Here is a 27,982-nt window from a genome sequence, read left to right as displayed (position 1 = left end):
GTATGTTGCTGCCAGTGACACTATTCACCTATTCTGTCTCTGTTATTAAAAAGCAGAGCATAAATATAATGTTTTTTTTAAATACATATAGAAACATTAAAGAAGAGAAAAAGTCATTGCTGACATCCCAATGCACACACTGAAAGATTGGAGCCAGATTTGTCCCTCCCCATACTGTCACACAGAGAGAGATCACAGCAAAGAGAGAGAGGGAGAGACATGTGATCTTACATATTTGGTGTGACCAATATTTAAGATCGCATGTCTTGAATAGCAACAATTACAGTGAGAGCAGAAAGTCTCCAAGAAAATACTTGGGAGCGATTATCAAGTCATGTGCCGTCCTTCTCATGATCAGAAACTAACATGAAAATCCATTTCAAACTCAGCACTTATTATTTTTCTTGACGTTTATAACATTATCTGGGTGGGACAACAGTTGGAAAAAAAATAAAAATATACAGTGTGACTGTATGATGAAACAGTAAAATATTCTGACACATAAAGTTTTGCAAAACTACTAACCTCAAATAAATCAAGATGACACAATTAATGTAGTAATCTCACTTGCTTTGAGATGAAAAAGAGAAACTGATGCTGTAGAAACATCTCCTTTAAAATCATATTCATACATTCAAAAAGATATCTTTGGTCATGACTTGATAAAAATCAAAGTACTCTGGAGAGGTTGGGTTTCTAAACTGCATTTCTCTTTCATCAGCCTGTTCTATCTGTAATTACGGATTCAGCCATTACAGATGTTTGTTAGATGGTTGCTGATCATCTGTTGTTCTTTGGCTCCACTGCCAAGAGGAATCATGCAGGAAAAAAACATTTTGTACAGTCTTAAAACTACTACAAGGAACTTTCATTTTGTGTTGATTTTGGTGGTCCCTGTGGAGAAAAGCGGTAGTGTTTCTGAGCAGCAGAGTCCTTTTAGAAAACCTCTTTACTGCAGCGGGGTCTGACCGTCTGCTCTGCGCAGTCCTGGAGTCTGAGCTGAAGGCATTTCTGGTGAACCTGCATGATTTCATCTGAATTGTACGCAATCCGACCCAGTGGCACCAATGACAAGCCTTGAGAGTGACTATGTAGAAGTAATGGTCTTGTTTACTTATGCAAGTCATATAAAGCCATCGGTGTTAAATTGAGACTGTTCCTCAACCACGTTACAGTTTCAATAAATGTACTTTAAGTTAAATACATCCACTATTGCCACCACTGCACCAATTAAAATAAGTAACTGGCTACTCGCGGTCAGAAACAGCAGTGAAATACACTCGGGGCAAAATGTACTGTTGGGCAAGAAAGGCAACTGCCTGGGACAGTACTACGTTTACCTAATAGAGAAATGTTACTGTTACGTTCATTTAGACATTATAACAGTTAAAATATGACACATTATTATTGATTAAACTATTCAGCGTCATATTATTACCACTGCCAATGCCAACGTTCCCAGTTAGAGAAGGTGAAAACAGTGGTGGGTGAGTTAGACGGTGAAAAGTAAAGAAAGAGGTCGTTTGGCTTCTCAAACATCCGTGAAATACACATAGCGGAGTTTATTTCCAAATAGGAAATTATAATCTTTAACTTGCAGCTACTCATGTTCTTGAGTTTCTTTGAGGAATGCTTACGAGCGCATGCTCGATTACCTTGAGGGCAAAAGTGGAAGCTATGCAATTGTGTACTAAATATCTAGTAATCAAACAGCAAATTTTCCCTTTGATATAAAAATGATGTAATTCCCTCTACCAGCTGCATGTATTAAAAGTAGCAAATGACTTCATTTTCCATCAGTGACTTGGCCCACTTCACTCCACATTAGTCTCAATAACAAGCTGGAAATACTCCCAGTGACACACTCGAGCAGTGATACTCATCTAAAGTAACACACGGTAAGGAGCGTTTCATTACCTGGCAGTGACTTTGCCCACTTGACTGCGGAGATGACCTGCTGTCCCCCGAGCCTGTTGAGAGTGGTCATGAGCCGCGAGGAGGTGTCGGGCAGAGTGCTGTCATAGCCCGAGTAGATGATCTCCGGCTCGATGGCCTTGAGCACAGACAGCATCGTGGGCACGAGTTGGGGCATGGGCCTGGGGATGACTGGAACAGGCATGGTAGGAACTTTCATCTTGGTCAGCTTCTTGTTTTTCCTCGCTGGGGGACGCGGCGGGAAAATGAAGGGAAGGAAAGATGATGAAGGGAGTTAGTGAGAAGTGATCATTATAATACCTTTTAGGCATTAAAGACCAACAATATCTAAACAACAGAGGCTGCACAGTAGAATACGTTAAAGACCAAAGCAGAAAACTGTTTGTTAGAGATTAATAAATGATTTGATTCTGTATGCACTGTATGACACACACATACAGTCAGATGTTCAACCTAGTGGGCTACCAGAAAGAAAGAGCTAACCGAAACTAGCATATAGTGCTGCAATTATTGTCCATCACAATTACCGGGAGCCCAAAGTGATGTCTTCCTGTTTCGTCCGTTATAGAACAGAGTATAGCAGCAAACCCTTACATTGGAGAAACTATTAGAATTGTAGTAGTTGCTATTCATTTTCTGTAGATCAACTAATTAAATAATCAAACAATCCTTTCGTCTCTTAACATCACAAAACAAAAAAGAAAAAAGAAATAACTCGCCTAATAGCACAAAACATAAAAGAAAAATTGCATTGCCTGTGTGAACAACGCACCATTTTGTCTTAAAATCAAGAAACAACACCGAACATCAGCGAAAGTAGTCGAAAGACCTACAGCTAATGGTACCAACCAAGGCCGGCCCACATAATTAACACACTTTTGACAAAATGAAAGTGGAGCACAGCTACTCATGTTTTATTTTATTATAACAGTAAGTCTACATTGTGACTACCTGTGCATCGTTTTGACATTTTCTCCCACTAAATGTGCAAAACATGCCAAAGGTTGAGAGGGTACCAAGAAAAACATGGTTTTTTTTCCTACTCTCTACCTCTGTCCTGGCGTTTCTATGGCAACTAAGAGCCTTTCTGGTTGGAGTCTGTCTGCCGATGCGTTGACGTCCATCAAATCCCTCTCCCGGTTATTCTGTCTCTCCCTGTTATTCTGTCTCTCCCTATACGGAGCTACTTTCACCTCCGTCTCACAAACAATGCACCGTTGACGGGTAAACTCACAACACTGACAGCAAATTCATGCCCCAAAGGAAGCATCCGCTGAAATAACGCAACAGCCAAGTTCCAAGCACTTAAGCAGGCTATGGCCTGTGGATGTGGTTTATGCATTGATCAATGCGTGTGCGAGGGGGGTGGCCGCTCTCATACTGCCTCGCCTGCGTGCCAGCACACTTGTACAGGACAGCACATTCATAGACAATGGTGCACATGTCATGGTGAGTGACTAACTCACAGCCTTTCCAACTTTTATTTGGGGCAAAATGTCTAGAAAATGAACATAAGAGTCAAGACTTTTTAGTGATTTTCAAGGTCCGATTGTCAAATTGTCAATTTCCGAATTGTTGCCGTTGCAGTTTGGAATATCTGTGCTCGCTTTCAAGGCTTTCCTTGAGAAGACAATTTCCACGGAGCTGAAACAGTATTGATATTGCACTAGAGGCAATTTCTTCACTTTCGATATCTTTTAATTTGACTTTCTAAAATCCGCAGACCTCCAAACCATCAAATCCACAAAATCAAAACATTTGCTGGTGATCTATTTTCATCTCCGTCACATCTTAAAAAAGACAAAGCATTGCCTTAACCACCTATGAGACAAAAAGAGAGAATCTTTTTAGATAAGACAACAATTACGATATGGTAATTAAAAGAGGAAAATATCAGATAAAGTGTCTTTCAGACATGTATGCAGTGCGTATTTGTGACTAACAGGACTACTGCTATCATCCATGTTGATTTAAGGATGTATGTTGAAAGCAATAGCAAAAGGCTCATCCATATACCATACACTAAATGAATGGGGAAAGTCAACAAGCTAAGCAGAAAAAAAAAAAAGTTCTACTCCTGTTCCTTAAACTTGCACTCTCTCTACTGGCCATCAGGGGGCGACTCCACTCGTCGCAAAAAGAAGTCAGATTGTATTGAAGTCTATGAGAAAATAACCCAACTTCTCACTTGATTTATTACGTCAGAAAACATTGTAAACATGAGTTTATGGTTCAATCACTAGTCTCAAGTCTTCTTCAATACAGCATGATGTCCATTTTGTAAATGATGGCCCTGTTTAGAGTTAAATAGACAATGAAGCAGGGTATGCTTCAGGGCGTGGCTACCTTGTGATTGACATTTTGCTACCCGAGTCGTATATGTTGTCTCTACGTCACTCCTCCGCAGTCCTGATGGTCTCTTCTGTTCATAGGTTGCAAAAGAGGGGTCAGACTGTTTACCTTCCAAGTTCATTCCGGCTTTAAGACATTTTCTGAAGCGGCAGGCTGGACAGTTCTTCCTGCGGATCTTATCAATGATGCAGTCATTTCTCCCTGCGCACAGGTAGTTGTGTTGACCTGTGAAGAGGAGAGGGACAAGAGAAGGTGAAAAACAGAGACATATTAGCAAGCTAAGAAGGTTTGAGAAGGATTAGCCTGGCCTGTATGTATTATTACCACACTAACCACCTGCTGATTCTACAGTAAGCCTGACAAGCCTGTGGCATTCCTCTGGTCTCAACAGCTTCACTTTCTCAAGTCTGCACTTGAAAAACATGGCACAAGCCATACACAGAGCTCTTTCCCAACAATCAGACAGAGCCCCCAAGAAATACTGTCGACTCCACTAAACATTTTTAGAAGAAATGTCAGTGATACGCAAGCAAGACTGTTCCCCGAACAAAAGGCTCAACTACGACGAAAATAGTTTGGGATAAAGGATAAAGCTGGCGATACTCTCCATTTCTATTGTTGGAAACAAATGCGATGAAAAGACCACAGCCAGGAATGCGTCTTTCAATACTTTCCGACGTTCTCAGCCTATGTGGTTCTCAGTGAACACGCAGTCTTTATCAACGTGTCACAAATATATATATTTTTAAAGGCTTAGTAATTCATAAAAAACAACTGAGCACTGTAGTTTTTAGAAAACAATCAAACAGGAGGAAAGAGTATTTGTTGGGGATCATTTGTATTTTTTCAGTGTAAAAACTACTAATACTGTATGCAGCTGTGATAAAGGTTGAAGACTGTGAGTAGTTCCTTTGTGGCAGAGGGGATCGATGTTATCTTCAGAGGCCTGGCAATTTATTTTGCCGTTACGCGTTTGTGCCATTTCTTTGTCATCTCTGTACCGATATCAGACGGGTGGTGCTGCAGTTCAATAGCAGTAGCCTGTGCTTCAGTGCAACATTGTCTTGCTTTTATCACATACATACAGTATACTTGTGTCGCAGAGCCTGAAGAATGTCACATGAATGTTACCGTTCCAGCAACAGTTCATTCTTTTGAGTTCATACTACGTACATAATAAATCAAATAGATAAAACTAATCAGGGGATGTCCCATGAACATCATGCCATGGTCATCTTTCTAAGTTTCACTATGAAAGTCACTCTATGTAATCCAACTGCCAAAATAAACTAGAATCACCGCTGATGTGGTAGATGAGTCACTAACCCAACAAAGTTCACATGTGCGGCTGACTTTGCAGTGGAAAACAAAGCGTAGGCAGCGATTTAAAATTGTATGATATTTTTTCAACTACTGGATTCCCAAAAAAGGCAGGGAAACATGGGGCACAGTGACGACGCTATGCAAGTCACAAAAGGCCAGAGAAAGAGTTGAGATGCAATCACAAAAAGATACAACAAAAGCTGGTAGGATTTCAGAGTGCGCGCTGCTTCTGACTTAAAGTTTCTCTATATTCAACTTTTTCAGCTCAAGCTCTGAGACGGAAAAAACACAGTCATATCGCAGCAGTCACATATTAGTCCCATTCTTCCACTGAAAAACGGTGAGTTCAAGAGCAGCTCTTACTAAAGAGCATGTGCCCGTTATGCATGACTGGATGACTAAATTATAGTATACTCCCCCATAGCCAATTACTGTAGATATGGAGAAGTAAGGTGAAAGGCCTGCTCATTAGTTGCTTCTGGTATAATAGGATTACTCATTATAGAGCAGATCTACATAGCTATCAGTGCTAGAAGCAGAGGAGACAATAAATAATGGCATGGAAACCTTGCAATGTGCAGTCTTTTATACCTGAGAAACTTGGCACTTTATTGTAAATTGATGCAGAGATCCTCATAGTGGATAATACAATGCATATGTGCTTGCTCTGCCTCTGCCACTTTGCAGCAGACCTTCATTTATTGTACATACACACAGAGGTTTCTGATTGACCTCAAAAAACCATCGTTGGCTGAAACAAGACTACACAAAGTCAACAGTGCCTTGACGAAATGCCCTTTGGGACCATAAACATTGTTACTGGTGTTTGAAATATTTGTTTGATGCAGCTTTTTGAAGGGCATTCAATATGGCTGCTGGCACTATATATAATAGAATGTCAAAATAATACTATACAGTGTGTATTGGTATTCCTGCGTCACTACATCCTAGGGGTGCATGGACATTGTAGCAAAAGGTTGTGCTACACATTCAAATTATAATATTAATAACAAATGAAGAACAGCTTTTGTATTCGGAAAATCCTTAATGCTCCTTTTAATAATGTCAAACCAGTTTTGAACACTGTCTACAAATATGTTCCATAAAACTATCTTGTGAAGGCAATAATCTAAATAACCAATCACAAGATTATTTTGGCCATGCAGTCTAGATTCACCGCGGTTCTTAACCACTGGCAATCATTGGTGTTAATTGTGCAATTAAGAGCAAAGTAAGAGCAATCACTGTTCAGACATTTAATGCTGGCCGTCTGAACAGCCGTCTGAAGTTACCTTTCCAACAGTGAACTCATAATCAATTTCCTTTATCATGCAGTGCTTTACATTATTTTGCCCTCCCCCTGTTTGCTCACAAGTGAGTGAATACTGAGCCTAATACAGCAGACTAAATGTACTATGAGCACCAGCAAACACAGAATCTGGGACCTCAAGCAAATGATTAGCTCAGCTTAATGATGCTTCAGAACAGAAGCACCCTGTGTTGTTGGTGGCTGGAGCAAAATTTATTCTGCAAATGTCTCTGGAAATCACAGTAATAAACACCTTTGAAACCGACAAATGATCATATTTCACATAGACTGGAAATTATTTTGCAGGGCTGGTGGTGTGAAGACATGACAGCGGCCTGCGGGCTGCCAGTTGCAGTCTTCCCTGATACCATTGCAAACAATGGCGTAAAAAGCCATCTGTGGTGTCAAAAGCGCCAGCTGAATCACACTGATATCCTTGCTCCCTGATCCTGCCCTGATCTGTTAATGAGGGCCTGGCAGCACCTTGCAGAACTGGTTGGTGAAGCCTCAGGCTGGTTTGTAGCCAACACTAGCAACATGTAGCATGTAGTGGTTAGCACAGCAAGTAGGTGCAATTTGAACCTGACCAGTTCCTTTCAATTAAGCAACTATTAGTGGTTAATTAATCTGACGGTTTAAAGGAAGTAAGAAAGCAAATGTCCTTGATAATTAACCAAAACCATTAAATAACATTCTGATAACATGTCAAAATCCCTGATTTGTATCCTCATTAACATATAAATAACAACAAAATAAATAAAATATGTCCAGTCTGTGGTGATGCATTATTCACCATGACCATGAGACATAGCAACACAGTTGCATGCAAATTAATCAAACTTGGTCCAGGCCTAATTAGAAACAGATTGTGATTGCAATTATTGGACCTACCACCTGTGAGGATCATGAGGAACATTCCAAGCAGACATTGAGCAGAAAATCACTCACTGACCTGAACTACCAAATCAGAACATTTGCATGCATTAACAGATAGTTGGCAGAAGAGGCTATGCATGTGTCGAAGCAGATTGGTCATATTTCATTGCTGAAGGAATACAGGGACATGAGCAATCAAGGGTGAAAGTATTACCATCATTATCATCATCAGTTTTATAATTATTCATTTATATAATATTAAAAGTGCATTTATTTACCATCTGTGTTTTGTCGTGCTCTCCATCCTTCACCATGGAGACAACGACCGGAGGAGAGGGGGGAGAAACAACACAAATAACAGATATAACTTTCTCAGTACTGCTGTAGGCAGCTCTTTTCAAAATAAAACATCATAAAAGTTGATACGCTAGATAACAATTATACAACTCAACAAATTAAACGTAGCAGATCGTGTTCATATTCATAATTTTACAATTCACCTGTATAACTGTTTTTACAAATATTTTAGGAATAGTAGCTTCAAATAAATGTTTGATTGTATGCAGGAGGCTGAAAATTCTAAATTCTCATCATCGAACACCAGCTATGTTCAACTGTTGCAGAAAATCTACAGTATGTTCACCTCATATTCAGAATGAGCTCACTAACTATTATCAAGAGGCAGCTTTAGTTACAGAAAGCGAGGAAATAGACAAGAGATTAGTGTGGCTCATTTCTGTGCATTTAGTACCAGTGTTGTATATTGTATTGTTCTCCTAGGCATTGTTGATAAATGCAATAATCAATTGACAGAAAGACACTCCTCAGAAAGCCTTTCCAAACTAATTACACATCTGTAGAGACAGCTTTAGAAAGTCAGGGAATGGGGAACCGGAAGCAGAGAGAAGCAGTGGGAAATGGAATGCATTGCAGAAATACAATAACATGAATTACTCTGTTTGTCAGATGCATTCCTGCCGCTCCCTTTTTAAGATTTTGTCAAGGCAATTAGACTCCAGACAAGTTTCCTGATGCACAAATTGCCTGAGACCAGAACCGAATACTGTATTAAAAGATATGAAATGCTTATGAAGCCATGCAGAAGAATGTCTGTTTTACAAGCTCATTACAATACTAGTCCGCTATAAGGCGACACTATGTTAATTGTAAGGGTATCATGATCGTAATGAGAGTAGGCCTTTTTTCTCTTTATTTGTTTTTTTTGTTATAATTACTTGTAAATCATCCCTACTTTGCTACAGGACAAACAGGAAAGGAAAGGCAAGAGAAGAGGAGGCGGTACAAGGTAAGGACTAAGACTCAAACCCCCAAAAATGCATGAACATGACGTGGGTCATGTAAAAGCCAACAGCTAACACCCTACTCTTCCACTCTTGGAATTTGGGAAATAATTACATTTTCTGGTGCCTAGGATAGAGAAACAGAAGAGATGTTTCATTGTTGTGCAGCAGCTTCAAGAGCTGATTATATGAAACTCAAATAAATGAGTCTTTGGGACAAAATGTACAAAAGTTAATGGACGCTAACCGTTGCTATTAGATGCACTTGTACGAGGTTGTGGCTGCATAATATAGAATACACAAACATGAATATGCAAATGAGATTACAGCCTGCTGTAGATGTGGCCACCACTCATCAATTTAAGTCATTGGTTCAACACAAAAAAAAGGTTTAAATGAGAACCCTTTCTAAAAATTATATATACACTCTACGTAAATACGATCATTAAAATATAAAACCATGTGTCGCGTCCGACTGAGCGACTGAGACCAACCTTCGACGGCCCTCTTGAAGAACACCTTGCAGCTGCCGCAGGTTACGACCCCATAGTGGCATCCTGAGGCCTCGTCCGAACACACCAAACAGATCTTGTGCGTCTGTCCACTGGACTTGGATTGGCCGGCGGAGCCGACGGTCTCTCCCGCTCTCGGTGATGAGCTGAAATGCATACAGAGAGAAAGAGTGAGCGAGAGAGACAAATATGTAAAGACGAGTGAGCGGCAAAGATGTTTGTTGTAAATCCAAAGCCGGGCTGCTGAGGGCTGGTTTATGAGCAGCCTCAATGGTATGTTCCACTGTTGCTAGGTAACGTGAAAACCCTGTGGACAAATCCGGTAGACTAAAAGGGAAATATGTGAACAGATTAACGTTTTGATTGTGCTGCTGTTTTCTCCGATGCTTCCGAAAACACACCGAACAGGCAAGTAACTGGAACTTTTTCTTTTCTGTAACACTGCAAAAACGACGCAAACCTAAGAGCGGCTTTGAGAAGCATTCACTTTAGTATAAATGACTGGCCGGTTGTCTTTAGCTGAAGCTCTCTGACTTAGACCTGATATATTTGGTGGTTTGTTAATTTTGATGTGCGAACTGATCGTTTTCTCATTATTGCTCAATGTGTAAGCAAGTAAGTCAAACCCAATGAAGCCTATTGAGGGCTCTCTTGTGCAACAGAGCTCTAAATCTCACCCCGAGACACATTAAAGCCTTGTTTGAATCTCTTGAGAAACTTGCCTACACTCACACATAGTTGTTATTATTCTCAACGGTCTATAATTAGACTTAAAAGTAACCGAGACACATGAACTGCATGAACTGCTCGACTAGCCAGGTGTTTTGCAGGCAAAGTGCCAGCATGTGCGCTGGGAGTATGTAAGGTTTGAGGGGCGGGTTGTGGCCAAAGAGGCTTCAAACTAGTGTTAGACTGACACTGCTGTGTAATCCACGACAGGAATTTAACAGCATTAGAAGGGCTTAAATCGTCTCTCCCGTGTTTGTTTTGGCTGCACACTCATTGGAATGTACATTAGGATCACGTAACAGAGTTGGCTCGCTAAGTTTGATAATGACTCTGCATTCAGGCCTATAGATATCTCGGTGCCGATTCTGTATCATGACGCTCCAAGTGTTCCTACCCGTGTTCTGTCCATGGCATTAAAGTTACAGAGCCAGTTCTGCCAGACGGGAGTGAAGAGCGGAGAGTAAATAAACAGAACTTCGGTCTTTGAGCGTCGGTCTCAAAGACCAGGAGCCATCCCTGCCTATCTCCACCAAACAAGCGCGACCCAAATTCACAGCGGCCAGAGCTTCATGGTCAGCGGAAAGACGACACTTGCTTATGTAATTTGGACTGCGACCAAGTACGAGTAGAGGTGGTGTATCTTGGAAGACTTCCAGCTAAGAAGTTTAGCCATAGCTCATTCATTCACATCATTCCCAACACAGTCAGATCGTTTGAAATAGTGGCGGAATTCAGAAAGTGATGCCAGCTTAACTTTTGGCAGTCATCTGAAAAACATCAACACAATCAATCACACTGTTTTGCAGATGGTTTAAAGGGTAACCTTGGTATTTTTAACCTGGACCCTATTTCCCCATGTTTTTGTGTCTGAGGGACCATGGGGACCAGTATTAAGCGACACCGCTCTAATTGTTATTATGGAAAGGACCTCCGGACCTCGTTTTTCCTTAACCTTTCCCTTGATCTAGTCCGTCTGTTCACTCTGAGAAGTCTCGTTCTTAAATCTCGCGTCGCATCCACATTGTTAAAATCAGCAAAAGCCAGTTTAGCAAATCAGCTAAGCCATGACATTGAAAACATTTTAGACAACACTAAGCTACGCTTTCTGTACTCTGACAGCATAGGCCCTCCTCTCTCCACCTGTCTCACGTTTCCACCGTTGTCAAGTCATAAGACGCAATAACAATCAGACCAGATCACACGGACGGTACGGAAATGGGAAAATAGAGTTCAGGTTTAGGAATAGTGAAGATAAGAGGAGGGAGCTTGTTCACAGTCTGACCCTCGCAATGATGATTATCTGTATGTGGACTTGCATCGATGCGAAAACACATTCAGATCAACTCAAACTAGGGAACAAAAAGAACCGCATGGTTCTGATGCAATAATAATTAAAAGAGAGTTAGCTTTATGAACTTCAAAAAAAAAAAAGATTTATTCAGACAAACACATAACTCCAGCACAGAGCTCACAGGCGGCATGATGAACAACTAAATGACTATGTATGGCTCATTGTGAAACTTATTAAACCCACAACTTGTAACTGTTTTTCAGTCATAAGTAGCGGGACTGTAATCAACCTCTGACCTACATTATTGTAGTCTGACCTACATTTGACACTCAAATCAAACCTGCAACTGTATGACACATCACAGCCCACGTCATGCAAGACAGACTCTGTTGTTAATAAGGTTTTCACTATCACAGGATTTCCCACAGAAAGTACATTGCTTGACACAGAAATGACTATAAATTACGACACTGTATCTGCACCGCTGGCCCTCTGCAAACTTTTGGCAGATGCTTACTCATATGTACTGGTCTTACAATTGGATCAACAGTCTGGCAGCAGCACGGTATTTATAGAAACGGCCCCGTTTGAACCTCCTTTATGAGGGGTATGGCGGACTGTGCTCATCTTTCTGGCGCTCACATTACTTGTGAACTTAAAGCCGCTATGACTGGATTCGAGTGAAGATGCCGTGCACACTAATTATGGGGCAGTGCTTGTCCTGTGATGGCGCTTATGGGATTGCTCAGCCACCGGGGAAAAAAAAAAAAAGACTGCCAATGAAGCGGGAGATCACATGCAACCAACCAACTAAGCGAAGCGTGTTAAAACAGTATTTGCTTTTAAGTTTTCAGATCATTGAGTTTGTATTAGTAACACATGCACTGCAATACTTAACCTACATTCCAGGGGTTCCATTTTTGAAACTTCGACGTGATTGGAGAGCTAAATGTTGCATGATATACAATTCTGTTCTATTCAGTCATGATTGAAAATGCTGGTAATGTAAAGAAGCACAGCGTGATGGTTGACTTAAACACTTATAACCCTCCGGCGCCCAACGGCTCTGAGCCATGCAGCAGAGATTCAAGCCTCAATTAGTACCAGAGTACAGTGTAAACACACACACAATAAATGTGTGTGTCTGTGGCCATGTTTTACCCATCTTGTGGGTACATATTACCCACAAGATGTTACACAGTATATTACACAGTCCCACAGTTTAATTAGGGTAAGGGATAGGATATGAATAAGTCAATGTAATGTGCCCAAAAGTGATGAAAACACGACTGTGTGTGTGTGTGTGTGTGTGTGTGTGTCACTGTACAGAAGTGGTTGTACCAGTCAAGCACTGGGTCTTAAAAATGACAAAAACGTAACAAAAATCTGAACACGCTGAACAGTGTTTACGCTCTGAGGCATAACACCAAATCATTTCGCTGGCTATTTTACTTCTACCTACAAACACCTCTTCCTGTGTGTGAACACAGGAACACACACTATGTGTCAACACTGAGAGGTTGTGCAGAAATATCAAGAGGCCAACAAGGCTTCAGAACAAAAACAAGAAATGATATCCTGCTGTAACAGACCGTGTGCAGCAGGATTTTTTTTAAAGAATGCCTAATCCTCTCTATCTTTACGCAAAAAGTATATTTAAAAAGTGTACAATGTACAACTAGAAAACCAATCTTGACCTTTCTCTCCAACGAGTCAGTTTGAAATCAGACGGTGCCTCCATTGTACATTATATTCCACTTTATTTTAAATTAATCACATGAGCTTGCCAACTGTTGATTACATCAGAGTAAAATCAAACCAGGGCATCTAGACAAGTTATACATGTATTACACATTGTCTCAATAACAACGTTGCATGATGAGGAAGTGGAAAAGCGTTGATGAAAGTCCACAACAAACGAAGTGCCTGTAGCAGCTATAGACGGAGACAGTCTGAACTGGGTTGACTTGCTGTGTCACTGGGGAATCGTATAACAGCGACTACAGTGGGAACCGATGAGAGGATTGTTTTTTTCCATTAAGATCAAAGCTTCTTTGGGGCCAATGTGTGGGAGCAGAAAGTACGAGACGGGCCGTGGCCAAGTGATGTTGAATATGAGAACAGTCACAGAGCTGAGGTTTGACCCAAATAGGAAACTGACTAACTTGGCCAAACACATTATGGTAGACATTTGGGGAAACGAATGTTAGCAGTGTGGTTTTTAAACTTGCTTTTATTGATGCATCACAGATCATTATTGAGTCAAAAATGTAATTTTGAAGTCTAAAACAAATGGATGAAGTTGGAACATATATATATTGTCTTTCCTAATCTAGTTTTGCAAGAATTTTGAAGACTAACACAGCTGTTGTTTGTTTGTTATTGTTATGGCAATCTATTGTTTGTGGCTATAACTTGCAGTTCTTTTTTTATTCCAGACAGCATTGAGAAAACCTGAGTCAGTAGAAAGTAAGAAAAACAATAACATTTTATATTCCATGCACATTTATCTCAGATGAATAGTTTTGATTTCATGTTAGTTTCAGCTAAATATTTAGTTCTATCTTTCTATGGCAACCTTGGCACACGAACAACCTCCATGATCTCCCTATTCTCTGATGATGAGTGGGTTCCCTGAAAGGCCGTCCATTACTTGGGACCCATAAAGAACGGGGTGAAAATATACATTCAAAAGGGAAAACATGATTTTACACCCATCTTAGGGCACACACACTTCATTTAAAGACAGATATTTATTGGACCGTGTGCTCATCTGATTAATTTAGGAGCATCACATTGGTTTTTTTCAATAAAACATCAGGAAATGTGGAAAACATTCGTCACAAACAATGGCAAATCCCCACATTGGAGCAGCTGGAACATACACATATTTGGCATTTCAGCTTCAAAATGTTTTAAATGAAAAAACAAAAGCTTTTTTTAAATTTAAAATGGGACAAAATAAATGCAATACAATTATTTGGTAATACTGCGTCGCCCTGTTGCATCAAGAAAAGCTGTTCTGTGTTTTGAATCTTTATTGCGCAATTTTACTGTACTTTTCCCTTCCTGCCTTTCCCTGCTCTCACTTCTTCTCTCTCCAACACATCCGTCTCTCTCACCGACGCTCTCTCCCTCGTCCGCTCTCATAGCTCATTCCCCCTCTTCCTCCTCCCTCTTCCTCTCACCCCGCCTTATCTGCCAAGGTTATATAATATTCGTATTATCACTGCTGCTGGGGCAGCCGCCCCCCCCCCCCCCCCCCCCCCCCCCCCCCCGCCCGCACTCGCTGTCAGCCAATCGAGTGTCACGACTGGCAGGAAGTATGGAGGAAGTCAGGCGAGTCATGGGATTATCCAACTCACCTACCCAGCGACAAGCGTACACAGCGTATGTGTATGTTATCTGTGTGTATCACTAATAGAAAGCGTGTGTGTGTGTGTGTGTGTGTGTGTGTGTAAATTTGGTCTTTGAATTACTGAGTGGAGCCTTTCTTTGCTAGAGAGGAGCACAGTTATAAAGCTACCCTTGTTTCAGAACTCATCATGTGATTGTGTGATGGCTTCCTCTTTTCTTCTCTCCTTTTCTCTCCCGCTAAACTCCTCTCACCCACCCACCCCTCCATCACACAAGAGAGCCCACATCTCCTTCAAAGTGCAGTCACTTCAATCATCACGCCAGCCTTTTCTTTCTCTCTCCCCTTATTTACCTTCAACAGTTTCAGTTGTGAGGCGAGGGCTGTTTTTTCAAATACTACTTTCCCCAGACTGGGACCTTGTGGCCATGCAATTATGATTGTTGCCCGTCAGAAACAAAAGGCGGACAAGGTGCTACAACTGCCTGTTAGCGAGAAGGTCGGGGAGGATAGAGGAGTAGACAAATTGTGTGACTTGGGCAGTGGAGACCACTGTTCACATCCATTAAGACCAAGTCAGAATACACTCATATTATATATATATTTCAAAAGCAATGACGAACGACCTAAAGTTTAGTTTGGAGCACTTGTTGATTGAGGCAGTAAAATTCCTCCATTCTATTTCATTTGAAAATATTAATAATAATAATAAAAACAATAATAGCTTGCATTTATACAGTCCCTATCAAGGGACCAAAGGATGTTTAACATATATGAAAACAGATGTGAATTTAAACTTACAATCTAAAGTGAAGGCCAGAGTGAGGGAGGTGAGAAGTGAAAGTTCAAATAGGGAAAAAGAAGTGAACAATTCAGCCAACACTTTGACTTCCTCTCATGCACGGAGTGACAGTTTGTGCCATCCCAGCTATTCCACTATCGTTATGTTCACTTTTTAATATTGTGCCTCTCTCTGTCAGTCCGTCTTATTTGTGGACTATAATAAAGCGCCACAGATGCTCGTAAAGAATCATTAGCAAAGGAGCCACGGTGACGTCTCATTAACAATAGTTTCCACTGTGACTGGCAGCGAACCAGAGAACTCTTAATTCAGCTTCTAAAATAAATACGTTACTGCCGTCTGCTCTGCCGCCTTCTTTTCACCAGGCCTGAACACAATTTCCCTCTTTTGAATCAAACTAATGTGTCGATACATTGTGTGCTCACAAAGCTTGCTGGAACTATGCTACAAAATACAACACCCTGCAAGGTAAGGTGACAAATACAGAACAAAGAAAAGCACAACTCAAGTGGAAAATGTCAAGCTGATTACTGTTGGGTTTCAGTTTGATCGCCTGCTAAATTGACTTATATTTCTATTTACATTGGCTTTATTGCAGAGTAGAATTGCCGCTCAAGATATGATTAACTGACAGAGATATACACACACACACACACACCGCTCTAGGGATCCAATATGTACATCATTCTAGAAGCAGACAAGAATGAGACAAGATGAAGCTTCATAGCTGTGAGTGACCTGGCCCGCAAGGCTGAGCAATAGCTCGATACCACTGTTTACTTTCTATCCGCGGGGTCATGTTGCACTGATCAGGGGATATTGTGGGATATTCTGAGAAAAAATGATGTTGTCAAAACAGACGATAACAAGGGCATTTAAAAAACGATCAAACAAGGTCATGAAACACCACGGGGAATATTTCAGGATTGTTCGACAGCACGCGTGATGTTAACTTCCTGTTTAATATGACGGATATGAATGCGATTATTTAACAAGTGAGTTTTCTCACGTCTATGATAGGAATATCCTTACTGGGATATTGATTTCAGACATGCAGCATCACCCAGCAGGGTCCAGCAGGAGGCTCGCCTCTTCACACAAGCTTCCGCTATATATAGAGAGACCAAGACAAGAGTGTGTGTGTGGGCAGAGCAGAGCAGCCCAGAAAATATCAGAGACAACTGAAAAGTGTGTTGACAGGATACACAGTCAGGCCTTTTTCTTTAACTTTGATTCACATGACAATGTCCAGAACAGAAGAGAGCAGTTGAACGCTGCTAAACGGAGGACACAACTTCTACTGTTCTTGTCTGAGAAGGGCACGGCTTAGGCGAGATGAGGTCACAATCCCTGGAGCGTAGCTATGCTGTACTGGAATGTGGAGCTTTACAGGAAATTGGGCCACATGGTGTAGACCACAGGGAGCTAAATGAAGGGCAATGGCATACAAATTAAAGTTTTCCTGATATATCAAAAATTAGATCTGTTCTAAAACACTAACAGCATGCTTATCATTAAGTTTAGCAATATATGGATGATCCACTCAGTCAAACTTATCACATTTCAGTGCATTTTCTGAAGTTTATACATGTCCTGTGGCTATTCCAAGTTGTTTCACCAAAACAGCAGAAAAATGTGGTTATGGACTGAAAGAGGAATGTTCCTAGCAGGTGGATTTGAAGTTTAAAAAAAAGCTGGTTTTATCCTCTAAATTGTGAATATTTGCAAGTCTTTTTTAAGTCTTCTTTTATATCAAACTTGATATTAATGTTTAGGGGTTTTAGATTAATCATAATAACACATTTAAGATTGGTGGACAATCAGACATAACAAAACATCGTGACAGCCATTTGTTAACTATTATTTCTATTACTGATTTAAGATAGGGTTGATAATCTGGAGAAACTAGCAAGAGTACACTAGATTTAAAATATTATCCAATATGTTTATATATATATACACTATTACCATTGTTAGGGACTGTAGGACAGAACGAGATAATCAATAACTGACCAATCATTTTGTCAATAATTCAAAATTGTCCTTTTCATTAAGAGAGAGAGCGATAGAGAGAGAGACAGAGAGAGAGAGACAGAGAGAGAGAGAGAGAGAGACAGAGAGAGAGAAAACCTTGAATTGCTCCCTGCAGATTCGATTTGCTGCTGACACATTGTGTGTCTTAAATCAGATAGATGGCCAGGGCCTGAGGGCACAAAGCACCCATTTCCCCTGGTGCTCTTATGTAATTAGCTTTCACTTAGCACCTTAATGCTTTGCCACCCCCAAAGTCTTCCCTCCCCCTTCCACCCACTCTTCCCCTTTCTCCATCTATCTCCCTCACAACAGCATGTTGGCTGAAAAGACCAGTTTCTACCCTCACAAACTCATCATGGATTACCACAAATGTATTTACTACTAATATCTCAATGGTATTCAAAGGGCAACTGTGAACATGTAACAGTCTGCTCGCATTGTTACTTTCTTTTCTGTTGCTGTGAACAAGCAGCAGTGACATGCAGCATAGAAGCCAACAGCGATTACATAACAGAAAGCTTAACCACAGCTATATACATATTTATCAAGGCCATAAACACGTACATAATATTGGTATCAACATCCTACTGTTGGAAGATTTCTACCCACAAATTCAAATCTGAGTTTGGGCTAAAAAATCCTCGCATGAAACAAGGAAATACATTAAGGAAAAAGACAGCAATTTAAAAGTACTTGGTTCACTGGCAACGAGGCCAAATAAAGAGAAAAGGGAGTGGCAGTGGTTTCACTGTGGTGTGATAACAAGGAAGAAAACAAAAAACTTCCACAATCCATGAAACCCCTACATTTGCTGGACTAAAAACACATAAGCGTTTAAACATACGCAGCAGAGAATGAGGGCTGGGCCTGAGCAGGTGTTGAATGTCAGTCCTCTATCCACAAAATACAGTAGAAGCGGAAACTCAACACGAGAACCCAGTATCGCCCCCGTGAGGTCTGGCTTGACACAGCTTATTAAAATAAGTGATTGTGTTTGAGGAAATGGAGACGAAAGCTAGCCAACAATACCGGCGGCTAGCATCGAGTGAACGGCCGCGATTGACTTCTTCCATTCAATTGACATTATACTGCCCGCTAGCAACCAATGAATAGAATTGGCACTAACTAGCTTTAAAATTGATCTCCCCCCCCCCCTGTACTGTATCTCTGCTGAGATGATGTACTTCATGTATTTCCATTGGGGTCAGTGTGTGGACTGCATTCTGGTGATTATCTTTACAATTATCTTATACAAAAGGAGTCTGCTGAGCCCAACCCTACTGTATAGTCAGTGTTTTGGTCTGTGCTGCCAAAAGGCTGAGTGACGATGGAAAACAGGTCACGCATACAGTACGGACAGGAAGGCATGCAGGCAGAGCGAGGAGGCAGGAATGCAGAGAAACATTAGCAGAGGAGAGCGGTGACGTTTTGTGCTGACTAATGGAGGGTTACATCTACATACGCCCACCATCTCTGTCTGTAAAAAACAGATTAATGAAGTTTAAGATGCAAACCGAATACCGCTGACAGACAGGAGACAGGCAGTGAGAGTGTGGTTGTGCAGGGTGCTCTACAGGGTCGGCTGTCGAGAACGAGATCTGAATTGAAACGGGTTGAAACCAGAGATTTGTTGAGAAACGTGCTTTTTAAGTTACTTTATGCCATCGCTGGTGATGCATGCATCACTGCACACGTAATATAGCAGACCAGTGGTATCGCTTGTAAGCGGATCTAAGCCGAGAACGGCGTTACTGTGCAATGTAATCACTTTGCCAAACTAGTTTCCTGTCACAGAGAAGTCGGTCTACGATGACAAAGCGTTTACTGCAGAGTGGAATGAGAACGCGGTGTCACATGCAGTCCAACAGCTTAGAGGTAATTAATGCCAGCCCGTCCAGCTGGAGAAGTTGAGCATGGAATAACATTTTCATTATTTTACCTCACCGCAGTATAACTCTCTTTCCTTTAACATGTTTTGGTTTCTTTTAGTAATATAGTAATGTGGAAAATTAAGAACCAGGACTCAACTACAACCAATAACCGGAAAAGAGATCAGATAGAAAATCAGCTTAACAACTTTCAAACCCGTAAATCGCCAGTGAAAAGCAAACGTTTATTTATTTTTCGTGCCCCGAGTCTGCAGAGAAATGTACTGTAGTCGAAAGTGCAGACCAAAGGACACGTCTCCTTAAACGATGCATTCGAGTGCAACTGTAGATTGGGAAATGTACTTCCTTGCAACTATTCTTCCTTCTTTATTGGTTAACAGAGGTGAGCATGGAAATGAAATTCTGCTTTTGCAGTCAGCTCTCAAGCGCTGGCTGACTGAATGTATAAACAGTATATTCACATACATTATACAGCACGTCGTCGGCTTGTTAGTTCATGCGAGCAGCTGCACCGCTACCAAATATAGCTCACAGCAGATCACAGACTGTACATTAAGGCACTGCTCTTCTAACATTTTGCTTCATCATAAAAGTGTGTGTTCTTTTCTGAACATTAAATATTGAAGTCCATGTGCATGTTTTGTGCATTCATGCAGGCCTGGCTCTAAAAAAAAACAGTGGCAACATTTTATTTTGGGGGCCTCATACACACATGCACACAAAAAAATAACAAAACTACGGAACTATTTCATTGTAAATCCACTCAACAGTTATGAGAATGGAATGGAAATCATTTTTTTCAAGCAGAAGACAACATGAATTGATTTTCCCTGCTAAAAGATATAAATATGCATGGTTATAAAGTATAACATAGCATCATCCTGATAAATATTTTGTATCTATACCTCACATTCATTGCCTGTTTATGATATTGCCCAGCTAGAGCTGCCCTGTTCAACGCACCGCGTGGCTTTTTAGTGAAGCAGAGCTTCGAGGACACTAGTTCTGAAAGGCACTAAGCTCATCTGGTGCAACCTCAAGCTGTCTATAGCGGCCGCGATCAGCTTCGAAGGCCTCTTCGTCCGTAACCCGGGACGGCTGCACCCGGTGGAATTGTGTATTGTGTGATTGAATGAATACAACCCCACAGTAGGCTTACACGATAGGCTGTTTTACCCCACTGTGTCTCTCAGTGCACAGTAGCAGCTGGGGGTTGGCGACGTACTCATTAGCGGCCCCTACTGGCCGGGGGCCGGTCAAGGGTATTGAGTGAGGAGTCATCAGGCAGTCAATGACGGTACAAAAAAAAAAAAAGAAAAGGCAATAAAAGGCATTTTGAGAAAGTGTGAGTCACTGCAAACAAAAGAGGGCCTTGAGCGTTCAGTCAGAAATATGATGCAGTTTGCTGCAGCAGAATATGAAGTTACGCTGGCAAGACACAGGAGGTGCACACTCACTCACTCATGGACACGGACACGGACACACACACACACACACACACACACACACACACACACACACACACACACACACACACGCACAGACAAATGCGCCAAATCTCATGATCTTCCTGGCAGATAACACAATTACTCAGGGATTTCTTTATCCAAAGAAGTTGCAATATAAAACTCTAGTTCAGGCTTTAGCAAACGGCACCATAACACGACACAATCGAATTTAAGAAAAGGGATTTTCCTGAAATGCAAACCATTAAATATCTATGTTGCAGTCACACAGCTTTTCAATGAACCCTAAAATCCCAACTGTGGCAGCATTTTGGCTTTCCAAAGAAAAACAGCCTGCAGTGTGCCTACAGTGTGCTAACTTTTCAAATCTGCAATGAAGTACTGCAGCAGCACAGCTATGCCGAATCTATCTTGCTGCCTGCTGATGCTGTGTTCACACTGAGGCTTAATTACTGTAGGCGGTGGTTAGCTTTCTAGTCCATAAACTGTCAAGTGTAACTGTTTTGTTAACTAGTTTGGCCAGACACTTGGTGACAACACCTCAAATTCCACATCGTGTCTTTATTTAGATGCAAATATGAGAGCAGAGTTGCTGTATTGATACTGAGGAAAAGACATCAGGAATCCATTCCCAGAATAGAGTCCCAAAAATAAGTAGTCATCACGACACCTCTATCTTTTTTTATTTTTACCCGATAGCAAACACCGGATCATACACAGAAATTCTATGGAGATTTTTGTTGTCTAATAGAAATTTTAAATCAATACATGTATGCAGTTATCAAAAAAATCTAATATTGAATGTGTTTTGATGACGAAGAAGAAAGAAAACCCGATAAAATTCTAATTTCATTTTCAATAAATAAATAAATCGTGAACTGATACAATCATTGTGAAGGAGCGTACCTTCCTTCAGGCAACTCTGTGTCTTCATGAAAAATCATTGTTGTTATTATTATTAAAATTATTTTTACTGTTGTCTCATCTGTAACAGACTTATTTATAGCCGACAGTCATAAAGGCCAGATTGGCTAAGCAGTAAAACCATAATAGAGACGAAACAAAACAGCACTGCACAGCTCACCCAGCCTGCAGGCCGAGCTGTGTGGTGGAAACAAAACCACGGATGAAACAGAGAAATGTGGTCAAAAAACAGTGACTAGAAGAAAAAAAAAAAAAAGAGATCATACACCTGTGGTTGCTCATCTCCTACAATTATTCTGTATCACGGCATGCAAATGAATGCATGCGTATTTGACTTACCTCCAACCCTGTCCAGGGCGCGCTGATAAACAGTCTTGTGCATTACAACCGAGCTCAGTTAAAATATATATTTTTTTAAACGGGGGAAATGTTCGTTTATAACAGCAGTCAAAGTGCCTGTGAAGATAAAGCGAGGCCCATGTCAGGTTTTCTTTGCCAGAATGAAACAGTTAAACAGTAAAATACTGAAAAATAATAGTATTTTACTGCTTAAGTTTCAGATAAGAACACACAAATCCAATTTCTTATTAATCATTCATTCTCTCGTTACGTTTTTCGCAAACTAATTACATTTTTATGTGTTTTGAGTTTGATCCCAGCTGCCTGCAGGGCCTGCTGGTACAACTTGAGCGTGCAACATTTCTGTGGGTGATATCAAACCAAAGCAGACTTTTACCCAGAGTCCATAAGGGTCCACTACTTTTATTTGGCTATCCCGCTTTTAATGCACATAAGGTTGCCCTCTTTCCCTTTATCACACAAACACACCCACATGACTCACACACTCATGTACACAGAGATGTACACGATGAAAAGAGGCCAATAATTAACCGAGAGAAGTACGCTTAACATCTCATGAAGCCTCTTATCCATTCTCGCCTCCGGTGAAATACGAGGTGTGCTGTGATCCGAGCATTTCAACGAAACGGAGAGGAGAAAAAGTGAAGGAAGATATGACGTGAAAAGCATGGGGGTGGGGGGAGATGAGAGGAAGAGGTAGAGAAAAGAAAGAACACATGTACAAAGATGAGAGATTACAGAAATAAATTAGGGGGAAAAGATCTAGATTGCACAATTTGTTTCTTCTCAGATTTCACAACTCGTGCTTTTATAAAAGGCCCTCCCTGCAAAGACCTCATTCAAAGACAGCGAGTGATGAGAATAAGGGGAAACTGAGAAAACACGGAAGAGGAGTTGAAGAAATGAGTGAGGACAACACTAATCAAAATAAATATCTCAAACAGATCGTATCATTTAAGAACCTGTGGCCCTGCCCTCTCTCACCAACATTTCAGTTTCTAGTGGAACCATGAGCTTCAGCACCGATCTTTGGCCCTGTCTGAGGGAGAGAGAGATCCTCCAGATGTTAACACATTGAGTGATGAAAAAGAGAGCGGGGGGGGGGGGGGGATAAAGAGCTAGATAAGAGCTGTGGAGAGGTGATTGAGTTGGCTCTGCTCCTATTATTGTACAACCACAGATATAGCTCCAACAAGCTCGCAGCATGTAAGGGGGAAATTACATTTGCCTCTGTCAACAGCGCAAACAAGAGTGCATGTTTGCTGGAACAGAAAAAAAAACATGACTGGTTTGTCATGAGAGTCCTGATTATTGGTGCTTGCTCAAGACGCTACTGAGAGGAGTTTTTGAGAACATAACGTAAGCAAATGGTTTGTTCAGAAACATAACGCACGGTGAGAAGGCTTCGAAAAATAATGTAAAAAGGAAGTAGCTACACGTGAATCCAGACAAATTTCCTCCTGTCGTCCGCAGCATTGATTTAATGGAGGTAAACAAAACCATTAGTGGTAAAAGTAGCTTTTTATCACCATGGGTCGACATTAATGGAGCGACCACAACAAAGCATCGACTCCCCAAAGCAGTGCATCAGGGGTGAGCTCCAGAGAGCATGTGTGGACTATTTCTCCTGGGTTTTTGAAAACTGCAGAAGGACATGTTGCAAAAATGTGATTAATTGTGCAGCCTGAGCTCCAGGCAGCAGAAATCCCCAGTCAACACATGTCAACATCAAGCAAAGATCTTTTAAGGACGGACCTCCTACTCCACTACGTGCATCTGAGAAATGTTTGGAGCACTGACAAGCTCTAGGTTACCGTTTTAAAATTTCCTTTTCCTTTTGACAGTACTTTAATGGATAACAGGCGGGGGTGGAAGTTAAGATCTTTTTTTCTTCTGTCTGCACTTTATTTTCTGAGGTCAGTTCACCTGGGTGAGCGCCAGTCGGTGTTGTGTCTGATTGCCTTTGCAGTGTTCTTTGGCGATAATACTGTACCATTAAAATAGATGACAAAGCCCCTGAGCTGTTAAAAAGACAACGGCCTAATGAAGGCCATATGCAAAAGAGACTAGAAAAAATGACAGTGCAGTGAGACAGTGTTTGTCTTCCTCCTTCATATAGCGTGTCAAGATGATCTGTCACAAACTATTACAGACCTGTGACCTTTCATTTACAAACCTGAAAATCCAGTTTATCTACTGATTGTGATAACTCAAAAGGGAGTGCTACTGACTGATGCAGAGTTATCTTCATAGGATCAACTGAGGATTAGTTTGCATTCATCCGAATGTGCAGATATATTTACGGTGTTCACAACATTGAGACAAGAGTGGATGATGCCCGTCTCCCCTCCATCAAAAAACGTGTTTTCCATGCCGTTAACCCTGTCCATCACAGCGATAGAGGCAATGGTTTGAGCCTATGTACGATAACTTGTCTTTTAATCCTAAATCAACAATCTCACAGCCAATCATTCACGTTTAAAACAGCTCAGAGCGCAGCTCAAAACGTTTTACAACATATTTTACACAAAGATACATGAAAAGTATATTTTTACTTCATAAATATTTTATTTCTGGTAATGAAATTTGTAGATGTAAAAATGCTTAGTCTACATATTGACTTTACTGCCAATAGACCGTTCAGATAACGATCATGTCAAATTAATGTCTGTTAATTTTCATGGTATTGAGATGTTTCCCCAAATACAGCTGCACATCTGGCCAAATCCAGATAAGAGACCTCTCTTCTTACATTACTTGGCAGAGTCGTCTGCCAAAGACTCAAAAAAAAAGGAAATCAAAAGGTATCAGCTACGGAGAGCTGGGGGATTTGCTTAACACAAGCACAGAGCCCGGTCCAACACTGAGCGAGAAACCAAAACTGGGTACTTTTCCAAATTCTAAATTCCAGTTTAGTGAAACCTTTACAAGACACACAAACAACATACTGCCTTTCAAGAAAAAAAAAAGACCATCTTCTAAAACAACCGTCTTAGAGGACTTCTAAAGCTTGGAGGGATATAAAATGATCCTGAATCATCTGTACAAAAGATGGGCGACTGTGAAGAAAATATCGGTTTTGTACGAGGAAAAGCTAAGCAGAGAAACTAACTATGACTTTCTGTTGTGTTACAACGATCAAAGGAAGCTAAAGATTACGCATTTTAAAAAAAATACCACAATTTGTATACTTTTGGATAATGGGTTATGTTTTGCTGCTATTGTGATTTGAGCCAATGGCAGCTGAGGCTCATGGGTATTAAGGCTTTGAAGAAAGAACTTCCACTCTAACAACTCAAAGGTCTAGTTCGTTAGTTAGTTTTTATTCATTCAATCTTTCCTTTTTAGTGAAAGCCGTAATGAGTATTATGGTATTTAGAGTCATCCACCATTCACACTGAAATGGTTAACAATGTTGGCCAGAACATAAACCTATAGCATGCTGAGGAACACGGCGGATATCAATAAAAGAAAAAAAATTGCAATCCCTTGGTGACCTTAAACATTTTGTCAAACACGTGTTAGCTTACAGCGGTACAGATAAAGTCAAGCCACACCGGAGCACTGGAGGATACTGAAGGCTAATGAGTGGGCCTCAACAGGTCCACATTCATGTAGCTCTCTGGCCTGCACCAGTAGCCCTGAATTCCACATCAGAGATAAGAAATATCCAATAATCAATCTTCCATTTTTGGACGGTTTACCGCTTTATTCAGCTCAAAAAGCCTCGGATTTCTGCTTGACCCTGGAGTTCAGCTCCATAGCAACTACACTGAGAGTACAGCATGACTAAGTGCAGTGAAGCTGCTCACTCTCTCCGTTCTACACCAGCATCAGCCTGAAGACATGCAGCAGTCTGTAAGCAATGTGATGAATGACTATTGACGACAGATATTGAGGAGTTTGGTTTAACTTATGTATGTTCAAGTGATGTCAAATGTAAAGTCAATAAAAGCAGAAATGTCAAAATGTATTTTCAACTGTAACATCCACCACTATAAAAGCTGCAAACCTTATAAGAGCTTTTAAAAACAACCTGTTTACTCAGTAATGACAAGTAATTGTCTAAAATCACACAGAATAGAGCCGACTGAAGACTAATAATATATCCTCACAAACACCATTTACCAGTATGGTGCAAGAGGGAGGAAAAAGTGACAAATAAGCAGTGAAAGACCACAGAAGAAGAGAGAACACAACAGAGAGATTGAGGAAAAAGGGAGAGAGTGTCAGCCGTAATTATTGGATAGAAGGCTGATCTACCAGTGGGGAGGGAAATGTGGAGGAGAGGGAACAGCAGGCATTAGATCCAGGCCTTTGATCGCCACAGAGGCAGTTTAACTCATCTAATGTGCAAAGGCAGCGGTGAGCAGAGCATGCTGCAGCTGAGCAAGTGCAGTCTTCATCATGTAAAGACATAAAACAGCCAAAGTCCAAAGGAAACTTGTAAAAGTGAAATCCCACTGGGGGAAGACTTGAGAGGATCACCATTTTATCTAATAATAATAAAAACAGTAATAATAATAATAATAACAACAACAACTGTTAGTTCCAGCTCTAGACAGGATAAGAACGGTAAACACTGTGTAGGCATGCAGTAGCAGCCTTGCAAAACATTCACTGCTTTGCACATTACCGATTCAAAATCATTTTTATACTACTACGCAGTACACAACTAAAGCTGAGCCTTGCACAGGCGAGTTTTGGACAACTTCCAGCTACTGAGGGAACAGAGAAAACAAAGTCCAAAAAAAAAAAAAAGGGTACGGAAGTTTGAGAGAAAATTGTGTTCGCTGCAAACAAACTGAAATGAAGTAAAAGAGGAAATGTGGGGAAAGAGTGAGATACAGGAAAGAGTGAAAGAAAGCATCTGAAAACCCAGCTGGGTTATGGCCCATTTACAGTAGAGCATGTCGGGCTCAACCTCCTCCTTTTCCTCCTCTCCCAGACCGACGACGGTCACAGAACGAACAAGGAAGAATTTGTCTCCGTTGGAGCCAGAGAAGACAGTTGGCAAACTGACCACTGGCTAGACCACAGTGTGTGTGTGTGTGTGTGCATATATACATACAGACAAACACTTTATACACTTATATATATATATATAAAATGTACAGTCATATGTATAAATACATATGATTATACATATTGTATATATGATATATGTATATGATTATATGATAGTCACAGTCATACCACTTTTCACTTCTTCTCTTACATGTAGATCTAAGCCCTGAGAAGAGTGTATTTATATTCAGACAGAGCAACCTACACAACAGTCGTCTAAGGTACCTGGTTTCCTGATGCTACTTCCTTCTGCTGCACTTTAAAGACTGTTGGTCTAAATAAAGCCCACACCACACCGCTAACTTTCCTCAGCTTGGTTTTCTACAAATACTTTACAGTCTTCGTTTAGCAGCACGCACTTGACATCAGCATCGCTGTGAAGATGTTTGTGACCCTCAATCTCAAGACCTGCGATTTCCCACACGAGTCCCATGATCCACCTCTCAGACAAAGCTGA

General features: G+C 40.9%; 1 protein-coding gene across 2 annotated transcripts in view; it reads right to left on the bottom strand.

Moving 5' to 3' along the window:
- Window positions 1-27,982, bottom strand: part of LOC306704918 (glucocorticoid receptor-like) — a 59,513-nt gene that overhangs the window by 10,060 nt on the left and 21,471 nt on the right. The window contains exons 3-6 of one of the 2 annotated variants that reach the window (XM_079171523.1): window positions 9,591-9,754; window positions 8,074-8,100; window positions 4,396-4,512; window positions 1,918-2,160 (exon numbers count right to left, since the gene is read on the bottom strand). In XM_079171523.1, the coding sequence (XP_079027649.1) occupies window positions 1,918-2,160; window positions 4,396-4,512; window positions 8,074-8,100; window positions 9,591-9,754 (551 nt within the window). The remainder of the gene's footprint in view (window positions 1-1,917; window positions 2,161-4,395; window positions 4,513-8,073; window positions 8,101-9,590; window positions 9,755-27,982) is intronic. The other variant, XM_079171524.1, reaches the window with a different exon arrangement.

Source organism: Pholis gunnellus (assembly GCF_910591455.1).
Source record: "Pholis gunnellus genome assembly, chromosome: 13".
In the NCBI taxonomy this organism is placed as follows: Eukaryota; Metazoa; Chordata; class Actinopteri; order Perciformes; family Pholidae; genus Pholis; species Pholis gunnellus.
Note: the sequence above shows the minus strand (reverse complement) of the source record. Positions and strands in the feature narration are given on the sequence as shown.